The following is a 12,539-nucleotide window of genomic DNA, read 5'->3' as shown; positions in this document are numbered from 1 at the left end:
TTTGCGATCCTGCATTCGCCTCTGCTCAGTATCCGCTTCTGCCTCGTTTCTTCAGCCTGCCGCTGATCCTCAGCCTGTGCCCCAGCCACTTCAGAGGCGCGCAGAGCTAAGACCGTCCCAAACTTTGGCGCTCCTCCTGAGGGCGCAGTGTCCCTCGCAGCACTCCCAGTGTTGCTCCCCAACATCTCGGGGCGGGAGGGCAGCCGCCGACTGAAACTTGGAGTGGCTCAGAACCCGTTATGGGCTACGTTTTCTTTCAGAAATGGAGTGGTTGCGCCCGGAACGTTCACCCTCGGGCCACTCCGGGCCAGACGCAGTCCGGTGCAAGTGAGGAGATGGGGAGATGTAGTGGGCGTGGGAAGCACCGGGTCCACTCACAGAACCCGGCTGAGGGGCGGGGCCGGCTGCGAAGGGAAGCCCCGCCCCGCATAGCCCCGCCCCCGCGCTCTAGAGTTTCGGCTCTGGCTCCCCACCCAGCACTGAATCCCGGGACCCCGGGAGAGCCGGAGGTATACGGTTGCGTTTCGTCTGCCCGCAGGGGGTATCACTTGCCCGCTACAGAAGCCCTAAGCTGTCTGGCAGTCGGGATACCCTCTCCTGCTGGCACCCGCAGACGCCCCTGCAGCCGCGGCCGAAGCCGGGGCACCCTCGCCCTGAGAGCGTCGGAGCCCTGCGCGGCGGCGCGCATTCCACCTCCGCGCCTTGTTCGCGGAGCAGGACCAGGGAGAGAGAACCGCCGGTCGAGTTCTGGGCACTGCGCCCGGCGCGAGGTGCGGGATGGAGAGCAAGGCGCTGCTGGCCTTTGCTCTGTGGCTCTGCGTGGAGACCCAGGCTGCCTCTGTGGGTAAGGAGCCCACTCCCTAGAAGGAAAGCGGAGAAGGTCGGGTACGGGCGGAGAGATAGGGATGCGGAGAGGACCTGGAGGCCGGACCTAACTGGGAGTCATAGAGCTGGAGAGGTGAAAGTGACTTCACACTGTGTTTTTTCATTTATCAAAGAGGAAACTGAAGCTCAGTGACTGGCCTAAGATTACGCAGCGAGTTGGTGGTCTCCTGAGCCCAGTTCCATTTCCGCGACTCTGGCCTCCGACAGGTCCTGGGCTGGAGCGTGTCCTGCAGAGCCGATACACCCGTGCTCTTAGGAGGCGGGAGTGGGAAAGCGCCTGTGGCTGGCAGGCAGGAGGTGCCCCCGCAGGCGGGAACACGCGGTGAAACGTTGTCCGGCTGCGCGCACCATCCTAGCCAGGACGCGGGGAAGGAAACCCTTAGGGGGCCGCGAGCCGGCTCGGCAGACGGCAGCGTGCGCGTAGCTCTGCCTCTGTAGGAGTCGAACCGGGAACCCGGTCTACTGTTCCCTTTTGGTTCGAACTCACGTACACACCCAGTGTATAAGGTGGGGTCTAGGGGAGAGGGAAACTTTTTCTTCTTCCTGGTGCAGGACGCCGCTCTCCTCGCAGAGAGAAAGGGGAATTGGGCTTGGACCTGGGGCTGTGACAGCTTCCCGAAGTGTCTCCAAGTAATAGTCACCTTCTCATGTAAAACAGTTTAACATCTTTCAAAGCGCTTTGGTCTTTCGGGTAAGCACAGGTCAGAAGTTCACGTTCTGAAAACTTGCTCTGAAGGTTTTGGTACCTAGGTTGGGCGCCACTCGCCACTCTCCTTGTCGTCTAAAATTTCACTCTCCTTCAAGATTAGGAACACGCATGCCCTTGGTGCAATAAATTCTCTCTCTCCCCCAGCCCTATTTCCTTCTCTGTTTATCTCTCTCTTTCTCATCTCTCTCTAATCTCTTTCCTGTAGCCAGTTTGTTGATTTACAGATTTCCACTCTTTGGAGGGTGAGAAAGAAGGGGAGAGGGTGGAAAAGGAAGAAAAGGTAAAATGATTCAGGTGAAAATTCCTTATAAATTAAAGAATCACATGTCTTTTTTTTTTTTTTTAAAGACACCCACACACATATATGGTAACAAGATCATCTGTCTATAGTTAACTGAATTTTCTGAATGACGACTTGGTTCATCCAGGCCAGCTCCACCAGGAACACTCATTTGTCCCTGACAAGACCTCTCTCTTCCCCTTTATGGTGAGAGAATGAAGCTCTGGAACTTGTGGTTTGTTCTGTATCCCACAAAGAAGTGAGTTGCTTTTAAGCCTGGGGTGTTTCATAGCACAGCAGTAGTAACCGTAATCGGGCTGCCCTGAATATAATGATGAGGTTGCCCTTTTGGAGTGTGTGACTTGCTTAATTGGATTGGGCTATAATTGATGCCATCAAATTCTAGAGACAGAGGCACTGTTGTTTTTCCTTCCTGTCTTTGAGCTGGAAGGGTAATAGTGCACAAATGAATTAATTTTGGCTATGGAATTTGAACATAGAAGAGCTTTTTATTGAGTAGCAGCGTATGTACTTCTTAGAGTTATTTCTTTAGAACTTTCTGAAGAGCAGAACTCAAACTTGTCAGTGAAAATGAATGAAGCTTATTGGAGCAAAAAGAAATTGAGTGTTGGTCTACATATATGAATTTGAAGTTATCATTATTGATAGCCTTGTTGAATAGTTTTTTGTTGGAGACGTGTCTCTAGAATAGTATGGTGTTGTTTTGGCTCCCTATGAATGGAGAACCTTTTTTTTTAACATTGGAAAGTGTGTCTAGAGTGTGAGATAATCTGTGGCAGTGATTTACAGGAGAGGTTCAAGAATCTTTTATTTTTGTGGTGGGGTGAGCTTGGCTTAATTAGAGCTTAGTCTTTACTACCATTTTTTTCTCACATGAATGTGCCCAAATAATGGGTTCTTTCTCATTTGGGTCATCATAGGAATTGTATTAAGTTACTGTTTTTGACATGTTTCTCAACCTAGTGTTTCCCAGTCGAGTTTGATATCTGTGCTCATCCAAATGAATTATTTTCATTTTCCTTCTGTGACACAAAATGGGGCTCCATTATTGGAAAACTTTTCTTTTGCTTTTAAACACTTTGCTTTATTGTTTGCCTACTTTGGGAGCAGTTATTTCCTTCATATTGAAAAGTGCTCTGCTGATTAACTGAGCATGACCACCCAGACCAATAGCCATCCAACAGTGGCCCGTAGACCATGTATGACCGCGTCACCTACAAATGCAGATTTGTAGGCCTAGGCACATTCTGACACGTGCTAAAGTCTAAGAACCACTGCCCCAAACCCATGGCCGTTCCAACGCCAATGAGTTCCTGAGATTTATTGATATAAAGTAATTTCCAGTTAAAAAAATTTTTTTAATATTAACAAATCTACAGCAACCTATTTTACACGTCTGAGTGAGCGTATGAGAACACGAGTCATCAGCTGTTCATTCTGCCTGCAGCTGTTCACGTTGGGGTCCACAGATTCAATGCTGTGAATATTTACACTGGATATTTGCTCATACTCTGTTTATTCATACTCTTTCATATTTGCTAATACTCTTTTATTTGCCCAACAATGTCAATCCCAGTTTAGGCCTAGAGAGTCATTTGTTCTTAGTGGATGTGAGTTAAGGATCGTAAGAAGCTGGGATGCTTACCCAGCATCAATCACTTTCTAAGGTTGTGTTTTGAAGATCTAGATATGAGTTAAGACCCTGACATGGTGGACAGTTTTTCTTTCTCTGATGCTTTATCAACACCTGGTAGTTCTTTGCATTTAGTTGGCAGAGAACTCAGTCTTCTTGCTGTAGAGTGACCCATGGCAAGGAATCTGTCCCGTGGTATATTTAGGTAGACACTTTTCCTGTGTTCCAAGCTTGGTGTCAGGACAAGCTCAGCGCTTTGATCAGTAAGTTGAGATTCCCCAGTTGTAATTCATTAGCATTACCCTTTTTTTAACTTATTTTTTCTTTAACTTTATTATTTATTTACGGCTGCGCTGGGTCTTCATAGCTGTGTGCAAGCTTTCTCTAGTTGCGGCGAGCAGGGACTACTCTTCATTGTGGTGCACAGGCTTCTCACTGCCATGGCTTCTCCTGTTGCAGAGCATGGGCTCTAGGTGCACGGGCTTCAGTAACTGAAGCATGTGGGCTCAGTAGTGGTGGCTCGCGGGCTCTAGAGCGGGGGCTAATTAGTTGTTGTGCACGGGCTTAGTTGCTCCGCGGCATGTGGGATCTTCCCAGAGCAGGGATCAAACTCATGTCCCCTGCACTAGCAGGCAGATTCTTAACCACTGAACTACCAGGGAAGTCCTGCATTACCCTTTTTAAGTTCTGTTTTCTGAAGGAAAGTATATGCATGTTATATGACATGGGAACATGTTTCTTTCCTCAGTTCCTCTCATCTAGTTTTAATGTACAGTCTTTCAACCTTGGCAGTTCTGTTACCAGAGGAAGTGCACTAGAAAATTGATAAAGGAAAATGAGACAATGTCATGGACGTTCCCACCCCCCTCAAAGTACATGGATGAACTATATAGAAATCTCTCTAAGTAGTATTCATTAATCAGCAATTTAGTCAAATGTGTGCATCCTATGTTTTATAAGAAATGTCAGTGGGTCCTTTCCCAGGGGAGTGAGATCATCAGATGAAGGTTCATTTGGTTTCAATGTCCCATATCCTTTTGTAAGACCTTGAAGTTGGCAATGCAGGAAAACAGGAACTCCACCCTCGCTCAATGAATTGCAGAACTGTTGTGTTGGTTTATGACCATCTGCCCATTCTTCCTGTTATGACACAGCTTGTGAACTTTTACTGGGAATGGTGAAAAGTAAATTCACAAGTTTTACACAATGAATTGCTGAAGAGGTGTTTTAAAGTATAGGGTGTGCATTGTTTATGGAAGGTGTTTCCTATTGGGTCTGAGTGGCAATTATATTCATTTATTTAATTTGTTTCTAGGTTTGTCTAGCGTTTCTCTTGATCCACCCAGGCTCAGCATAAAAAAAGACATACTTACAATTATGGCTAACACAACGCTTCAAATTACTTGCAGGTAAGGATACATTTTAGATTCAGATTTCCTGTGTCAAATATCATTGTTTATTAAAGAAAAAATAATTTCCATACATCAGAATTATAATAGAGTCTTCATAATTGTGTGTAAGTAGTGAGGTTTCTAAGAGCTAATGTAATAATGAAAACATGAGGAAGGTCTTCTCTGGAAAATTCTGTACAATTTTGCTGGCATTTTTTTCCTACTACCCTCTGCCAACACACACATACACACACACACACACACACACACACCCCCTAATAACCAGTATAGCACCTAGCGTATATTATGTAATACACATTCAATAAATATTGAATGAATAAATGAAATCTTTAGAGTTAAAGAAGTTTGGGGACGTATTTGTTATACTCAGAATGGCTCTTAGACATCTGTTTAGCACTTTTCAGGAACTTTATTTTATGGAAAAATTCTGACTGTAGTTGCAATTTTATATTCAGTCATTAATATTGCTGAGTGCATGTCAAGCTCTGGCCTGAGGTTCTGGCATGTCTCTTTCACCAGCTAGCAAGAAGTCATGCTCTTGATTTTTGCTAGCTGGGGAAATAGGCCTCTTTGACAAGATGAGGAGGCGTCTAAATTTTGCTTTCCAGCCCTTACCTCAGGGAGAAAAGTAGAAGACTTTAGGGTTTAATGTAGTGATTATGTATGACAGAGCCAGAGGCTTCTTGGGACCGGTGTGGTTTTGGCAGAGGAGGTGGGTAGAGGTGATCTTGCCCCCTGAGAACAGTGCTGATGGTCCACAAAGAACCTTGGGGAGCTTGTTGCCATTGTTTTTGCTTGATGAATGCCAAGTGTTCAGCACAGTGACACAGATCTGTTTTAGCTTGCCGAGTGTAAAGGATACCCTAGTTGCCTTATCAAGGGTAGGGGACCAATACCCAACCCTTGGGAAAAAACATAGTAACAGGTGCTGTTTGCCTAGCTTTGCTACTTCAAGATGCATTTCTCAGCAGATTTTCCTCTTACCCACCCTTAACAACAAAGGTTATTTAAAATTCCCCAAGATTCTATATATACACCTCTTATGTCCCCAGAAAAACAATGGAGTGTGTTAAAAGTAACTTCATTAATGTAACTGCAACTTCGTGGAAATTTCAAGTTCTTTAAAGAAGGGTCAGTGATGTTACATTCTTCTTGATGTTGACTGTCTTCCTTGGGGCTTTGTAGAGAAATGCTGCAATGAAAGTAATCTGTGCTTTAATGCCATCCTTCCAAGGTCCTACGAGGCCCTTAGACAGTTGCATCCCCTTCCTTCCCAACCTCACCTCTTACTCTCCCGACTGCCCACTCTTCTCTAGCTACGCTGGCTTCCTTGCCATTCCCCGAATACTCCAGATAGGCACCCACCCCAGGGCCTTGACATTGGCTGTTCCCTCTGCCTGAAACTCTGTTCCTCCTGATATCTATACGGCCCACTTCACCAAGCCCCCTCCCTCTAGAACTCTTCACTTGTTTCTTTGCCTCTTCTAGACTTTCTTCATAGTATTTATCACCACCTTTTATACAACATATTTTACTTACTTTTTAAAAGTTTCAGCTTTATTGAAGTTTACGTACTTTTTTACTGCCTGTCTCCTCCAACTAGACTCAAGTTCCATGAAGGCAATGATTTTTATCTGATTTGTTCACTGCTGTATTCCCAGTCTTCAACAACGTTTGACACATAGCACATGCTTAATAAATATTTGTTGGTTGAATAAAATAAGTAATAGAAAACTCGGGAATCCTTATAAGTGATTTCTGAAGCTGAGACTCTGGCTTTTTGTCATTTGTCCATATAATCTGTCATTGTTGGTAGAAGGCTATGAATCTGTCTGTTGAGGAGTTTGTGTAAGTTTGAGAACTAAACCTTCTATTTTCTTAGAAACAGCCTCATAGGCATTTCACTTAAATACTTGCTTGGAATGAATTTTTCAGGGGTCAGAGGGACTTGGACTGGCTTTGGCCCAACAATCAGAGCGGCTCTGAGAAAAGAGTGGAGGTGACGGATTGCAGTGACAGTGCCTTATGTAAGATGCTCACCATTCCAAAAGTGATTGGAAATGATACTGGAGCCTACAAGTGCTTCTACCGGGACACTGACATGGCCTCCGTCGTCTATGTGTATGTTCAAGGTAAGTGGTTAAATGGAATTCACTTCCCAAGTTAATTTACCAGTTACAAAACACAATCGGTGCAAAGAAGAATCCGGACAACAAAGGCTCGCTCTAAAGGCTCTCTGCCAACAGGAATCTACAAAATTCTTCTCTCCCAAGGCCTCCTCTGAGTACAAGGCTCAGTGATTTGTTCTGCAGTTTGGGCCTTGCTACATCTCTATTGCCCAATTAGTTTGGTTCTGATCTTTGTTTCTAAGGGAAATCTGTGTTCACAGTTGGCAATGGAGATTTATAAGAAGTCTTCTGATATTTGAGAAAAAAACCCCTGAAATCCTCGAAAAGGAAGATTCAGGGGAGAATTATGGAGAGGTTTCTGTGGAGAGATAGGTTATCTACAGCAGATTCGGAGATTTCCCCAAGAATGCACAGGGAGTCAGCCAAGGGCTCTGGAGCATTTTTTGTTCATAGGAACTTTTCTTTTCCCACTTACACTTTATAAAAAACAATTTCCATACACTTGTGCAAATAAAGTCACTGCCTCAAAAGGCCTTTGGAGGACAGTGTTTCCTTTGCTTGTGTGGTCTGAGATCTTGGATGACACGCTCCATCTTTCTATAGTTTGCAATTTGGGATTTACACTGTGGAGGCCAACTTAACATCCATGTAGGGTAAACTCCATGTCACATGTATTTAGCATTTATAATCTGAATTATTCGTTCCTTCGTGTTTCAAAAATCTTATGCTAACTTAAGAAAACCTGACTTAACTAATGAGATATGAATCATATAACTTGGGTGGGTATAAGTCTATAGTATAGTATTTTGCGTAGATATACTAAATATTTTTCTTTTCAGTAAAGATGAGCTTTTTAGACATTTTATTTATACATTTACATACCTCTGTACATCCTAGAGAATTTGAAGCAGGTGAAGATGGCTTAGACTTTTTTCCAGAAGCATCTTTTACAGAACAGGAATTTCATCAGCTTTGGGAGACACACTTGCACATCTCCATTTGCGTTTCAATAGTGCAGTACGGTCAGTGCAAGGGAAGAATGGGGACCACATCAGAATAATGTATGTCACTCCTGGATTGCACAATATTTGAGAATTACTTTTGCCCAGGGTAAGCACAGTCCAAGGTAGAATTTTGTGCTCTCCTCCCCTCTGCAGAAGTTGAAAGAGACAAGGCCCAGATCTTCGAGAATTTCTGGCTCCTTTTGATCTGGCAGTCTTGGGAGATCAGGCTTTCTCAGAAGATTGCAAGGATTTCCTGCTTTCAGGCTGTCTGGAAATACTACAAGATGAACCTCTCCCATAATATCTCGTTATTTCCTTCTCCCCAAGTCAGGAAACCTGGAGACATGTGAAAATTCATTTCATGAGTTACAGTAAATATTTTATTTTGAGAGGATGGGTGGTTGTTTGGGTTTCTTTTGTTTATTTCCTCTTTTTGGGATACTGAAATAGAATTGATTTACTGAATAGCTTTAGTCTTACGTCAAGGGGTTAATTTAGCTTCCAAAGACTTGCTCTGTAAGCAAGCTATGTAATATTTCATAGCATGCAGATGAAAGGTAGGTAATATGAAGAAGTAGCAATCCCCAGCACTGTTTATTTGTACACTGCCTGTCTCTGAGTATACCATCAAATTCTGCTTCCTGTCTAAGCCTGGCGTTCTAGGAGGTGAGTTGTCCGAGATTTTGGTCATGAAGTTTAACAGTGGAAAAGAAAACATTGAAGTATTCCCTATGGATGGTCCTTTAATATCCCCTCTGGTCCCCACCTTACTTCCTTAGTCTTCTGACCCCATTCCCTCCAGCAATGGATGGAGCCGGGAAGTGGGTCTTGGTCTCGTAAGATAATGACTATGGCATGTGGTGGCTGGATTGGCTGCCTTTCTGTGCTGTCCAGCTGGGAGGGAAATCAAACTTCTGCTGTTGCAGGGAATTAGCTGCTTTTCTCCCCTTTGGTTTAATTAACTCTTTCTTTCCTTGAACCAACCATCCTGAAGAGCTCTGAAAATGCTTGGTCAGGTGTGTTGGGGAGAGTGGCATGAACCATTATCTCTCTGAGATTTCAGGCATGGCTTCACACCCATCAACTCTATCTCCGGGAGAAGGAGTCGTTTCCCAGCAGCGTGTTAACATCATACGAACAGTGTTTGAACGGCCTTAAAATCTCTTTTGTTTTTTTCTCAGTCTTTGCCATGGTGGCTTTTCAGGCTTTTGTCATTGAAGATATTAATGATTGCTGAATCTTAAACTAAATGCAATTAAACAGGAAACATAAACAATTTAACTATTCAGCATTATTATATAAAGAATCTTATATCTAGTCTTCACAATCTTAAAATACTCACGTGAAACTTTGTCTTGAATTATTGAATTAAAAATCGTTAGTCATTTCTTTACTTTAAAGAATCTTTGGGAGCCATTAACCTATTTTCATGACAGTTACACTATTTGCCTTAAGAGAGAGAACATGAAGTTTTTAACATCAAAAAACTCAGTAGGTAAACTATACAGGTTTAACTTTAAATTTACTTTAAAACTTATGTACATGAAAGATGTATAGTGCATATGAAAATGCATATGAAAATGAAGACGTGTGCTCCCTCACTTTGAAAAAACTGTAATGATCAATCTGCTTAAATGTGGAACCTATAAAGTACACTCTACTTGTTGATCATCAGTGCAAAAGGAGCCAGTCTCATTCCGGGAGTTTTCTTCCAGATTTTTCACACATACACACCCCCCCTCCTGTAGCATAACCTTGGAGCCAGATATTTACCAGCAGACCTACCTCTGGATTCCTTTGCCTGGTGTGAAATGTCTTTCCCAATAGTTTACTTCTCTGGTTAGAGTTTATGAACCTGAAAGATGACCCACTTTTCTAGTAAATGCCATTAACTCATGGAACTACATTTTCTTCTAGATTACAGATCTCCGTTTATTGCTTCTGTCAGCGACCAACATGGAGTTATATACATCACTGAGAACAAAAACAAAACTGTGGTGATTCCGTGTCTGGGGACCATTTCAAACCTCAATGTGTCACTTTGTGCAGTAAGTTACATCTTCTTTCTTCATCTCTTACCCTTTCATAATATTAAGCTAGTATTAAGATGGGTAGCCTGTTTATAACATCATATATATTATAAATGTATATATTACATGCATTATATAACATTAAGTCAACAATGAGTTTTAAAGGAAACTTTAGGAAGGGTCAAAATGACAAGAAATAAAACCAATTTGTATTCTTAAAATAAGATGAATTCTTTAGTGTTCATGGTTTTTACTTTTGGATAGCACTTGATTAAATATTTGATATTTCTTTTTCTACCCAGAGGTATCCAGAAAAGAGGTTTGTTCCTGATGGCAACAGAATTTCCTGGGACAGCAAGAAAGGCTTCACTATTCCCAGCTACATGATCAGCTATGCTGGCATGGTCTTCTGTGAAGCAAAAATTAATGATGAAAGTTACCAGTCTATTATGTACATAGTTGTGGTTGTAGGTAAGAGGACAATTCCTTTTTGTATCATTAATGTCAGACAATAAAGATTAGCTTCTTATATTAAGATTCTGGAGGACAAGAGATATTGAGAAATATATTATTTCAAGATTTGTTGTTAAGCAATTCACTACATCCGCTCTTCTCTACCCAGTAAACCTATGTGCAACTGAGGTTTTTCTCCTTCCTTACCAAGACCAAGAATGAATAAGAGTTCTGTTATGGGAGTGTATTGTTTGGAAAATTCAATGTTCAGAGCATTGCTTGGCATCAAGTCTTTTAATTATACCTATTTTATGGAAAGTTTGGTAGCTTTCTAAAACCGGCCGCATTGACTTTTGACCTCTCAGATTTTACTGCTTTTCTGTCCAATGGGCTACAACATCTTTGAGATCCATTTAGGGCTGCTTTGTGGATCTCTGTAGACCATTTTCCTGGGAGTTCACCAAGGTTTGGGGAGACCCTCAGGGAAAAATGATGTGACACATTTTGAAGTTGCATCATGTCTGAAAAAATGTGTGCCAAGTTATAGATTTTGGTTTCCCTCTCACTTGCTGTTTTTCCAATGTACTTGCTCCAGGGTACAAGATTTATGATGTGGTTCTGAGCCCCCCTCACGGAGTTGAGCTGTCTGTTGGAGAGAAGCTTGTCTTAAATTGTACAGCAAGAACTGAACTAAATGTGGGGATTGACTTCAACTGGGAATACCCTTCTTTGAAGGTAACACTAACAATTCAAAGCCAGACCTCCAAATACTTTGATAATAAGCTCCAACGAAGTTTGCTTCAGAGAGATAGGGACCTCTTTGGCCAGATAAAATGTAAGGGCCTTAACTTACACTAACATACACACACACACATTTTAAGAGAACTGTAGGACATACAGCACTCATGGGAAAAAAAGATGCAAAACCAAGAACTCTGTCCAGGCTGTGAAGATTAGTTTTCTTTAGGGGATTATGTCTTTCTAGGTTGCATTATTTCTCTGTTCTCCAAAGTCCTTGATCTATTTTCCTTTTAAGGGAATTTCTTTTCAAGAGGTGGCATGAGACACACTTCTCCTTAAACAGTGGTCATATTTCCTTGGGTTTCTGCAGTTTACATTGATCTCATTCCCATTATGTGAGGTTTGAAAATGCCTGATTCAGTTGATTCTATTTATTTCTCCTGAAACCAAATGTATTTGTCATCAGCATGATGATAAAAGTTCAGAAGTGTCTATTATTAGCATTAAATAGTGTTCACCAAAGGCCAAGACTTTTATGGGTATCTAGAAGCTACCAGGGAATGTTATTCTGGACTTTGGAAGTTCACTAAACTCTTTTTCAGCATCAGCATAAGAAACTTGTAAACCGGGACCTAAAAACCCAGTCTGGGAGTGAGATGAAGAAGTTTTTGAGCACCTTGACTATAGATGGTGTAACCCGGAGTGACCAAGGGTGGTACACCTGTGCCGCTTCCAGTGGGCTCATGACCAAGAGGAACAGCACATTCATCAGGGTCCATGGTAAGCTAAGATTTCCTTTGGAATTATGCTCTGCCTTGAAAAGTGAGATGATTTAAATAAATGTAGGTCAGCTAGTGATTCCTATTTTGCTCGTTCAGAAGATGTTTTTGAGCTCTTGCTAGGAAGGCCACTTGACCTTGAGGTCAAGAGCGTAGCTTGGGTTCAAATCCCAACTTTAAAGATGAGATGAGCTGATGTAGTAAGGGCTCACTACATATTATTTGTTGTTGCTATTACTATTATCACTATAATAAGCAGAGGGTTATTATCTAAGATCATTTTTAAATTTTCATTTGATCGCAAGGCTGAGAGGCTTCCCTGAGTAAGCATGGGCCTTGCAATTGGGGAAACCTGTATTTAGTTACTTTCTGTGGGGCTTTGAGAAAATAACTTAACTTCCCATTTATTCTCTTTCATTCACATAAATGTCTCAGTTTAGATGATAATTTGTATGGCATCCAA

At 42.3% G+C, this 12,539-nt stretch overlaps 1 protein-coding gene across 17 annotated transcripts in view; it reads left to right on the top strand.

Moving 5' to 3' along the window:
• Positions 1-493: 493 nt before the first annotated feature.
• The window catches only part of KDR (kinase insert domain receptor), a 97,813-nt gene continuing 85,767 nt past the window's right edge, over positions 494-12,539 (top strand). For all 17 annotated transcript variants that reach the window (XR_009564013.1, XR_009564014.1, XR_009564017.1 and 14 more), the window contains exons 1-7: positions 494-844; positions 4,844-4,937; positions 6,876-7,072; positions 9,991-10,121; positions 10,406-10,574; positions 11,152-11,291; positions 11,900-12,077. Coding sequence is in view for 10 of the 17 variants with exons in the window: in XM_060299358.1 (XP_060155341.1) it covers positions 778-844; positions 4,844-4,937; positions 6,876-7,072; positions 9,991-10,121; positions 10,406-10,574; positions 11,152-11,291; positions 11,900-12,077 (976 nt within the window). In the remaining 7 variants the exon portion in view is untranslated. The remainder of the gene's footprint in view (positions 845-4,843; positions 4,938-6,875; positions 7,073-9,990; positions 10,122-10,405; positions 10,575-11,151; positions 11,292-11,899; positions 12,078-12,539) is intronic.

This window comes from Globicephala melas, chromosome 5, assembly GCF_963455315.2.
Source record: "Globicephala melas chromosome 5, mGloMel1.2, whole genome shotgun sequence".
In the NCBI taxonomy this organism is placed as follows: Eukaryota; Metazoa; Chordata; class Mammalia; order Artiodactyla; family Delphinidae; genus Globicephala; species Globicephala melas.
The sequence above is the reverse complement of the archived record's forward strand: the minus strand, read 5'-3'. Positions and strand labels throughout refer to the sequence as shown.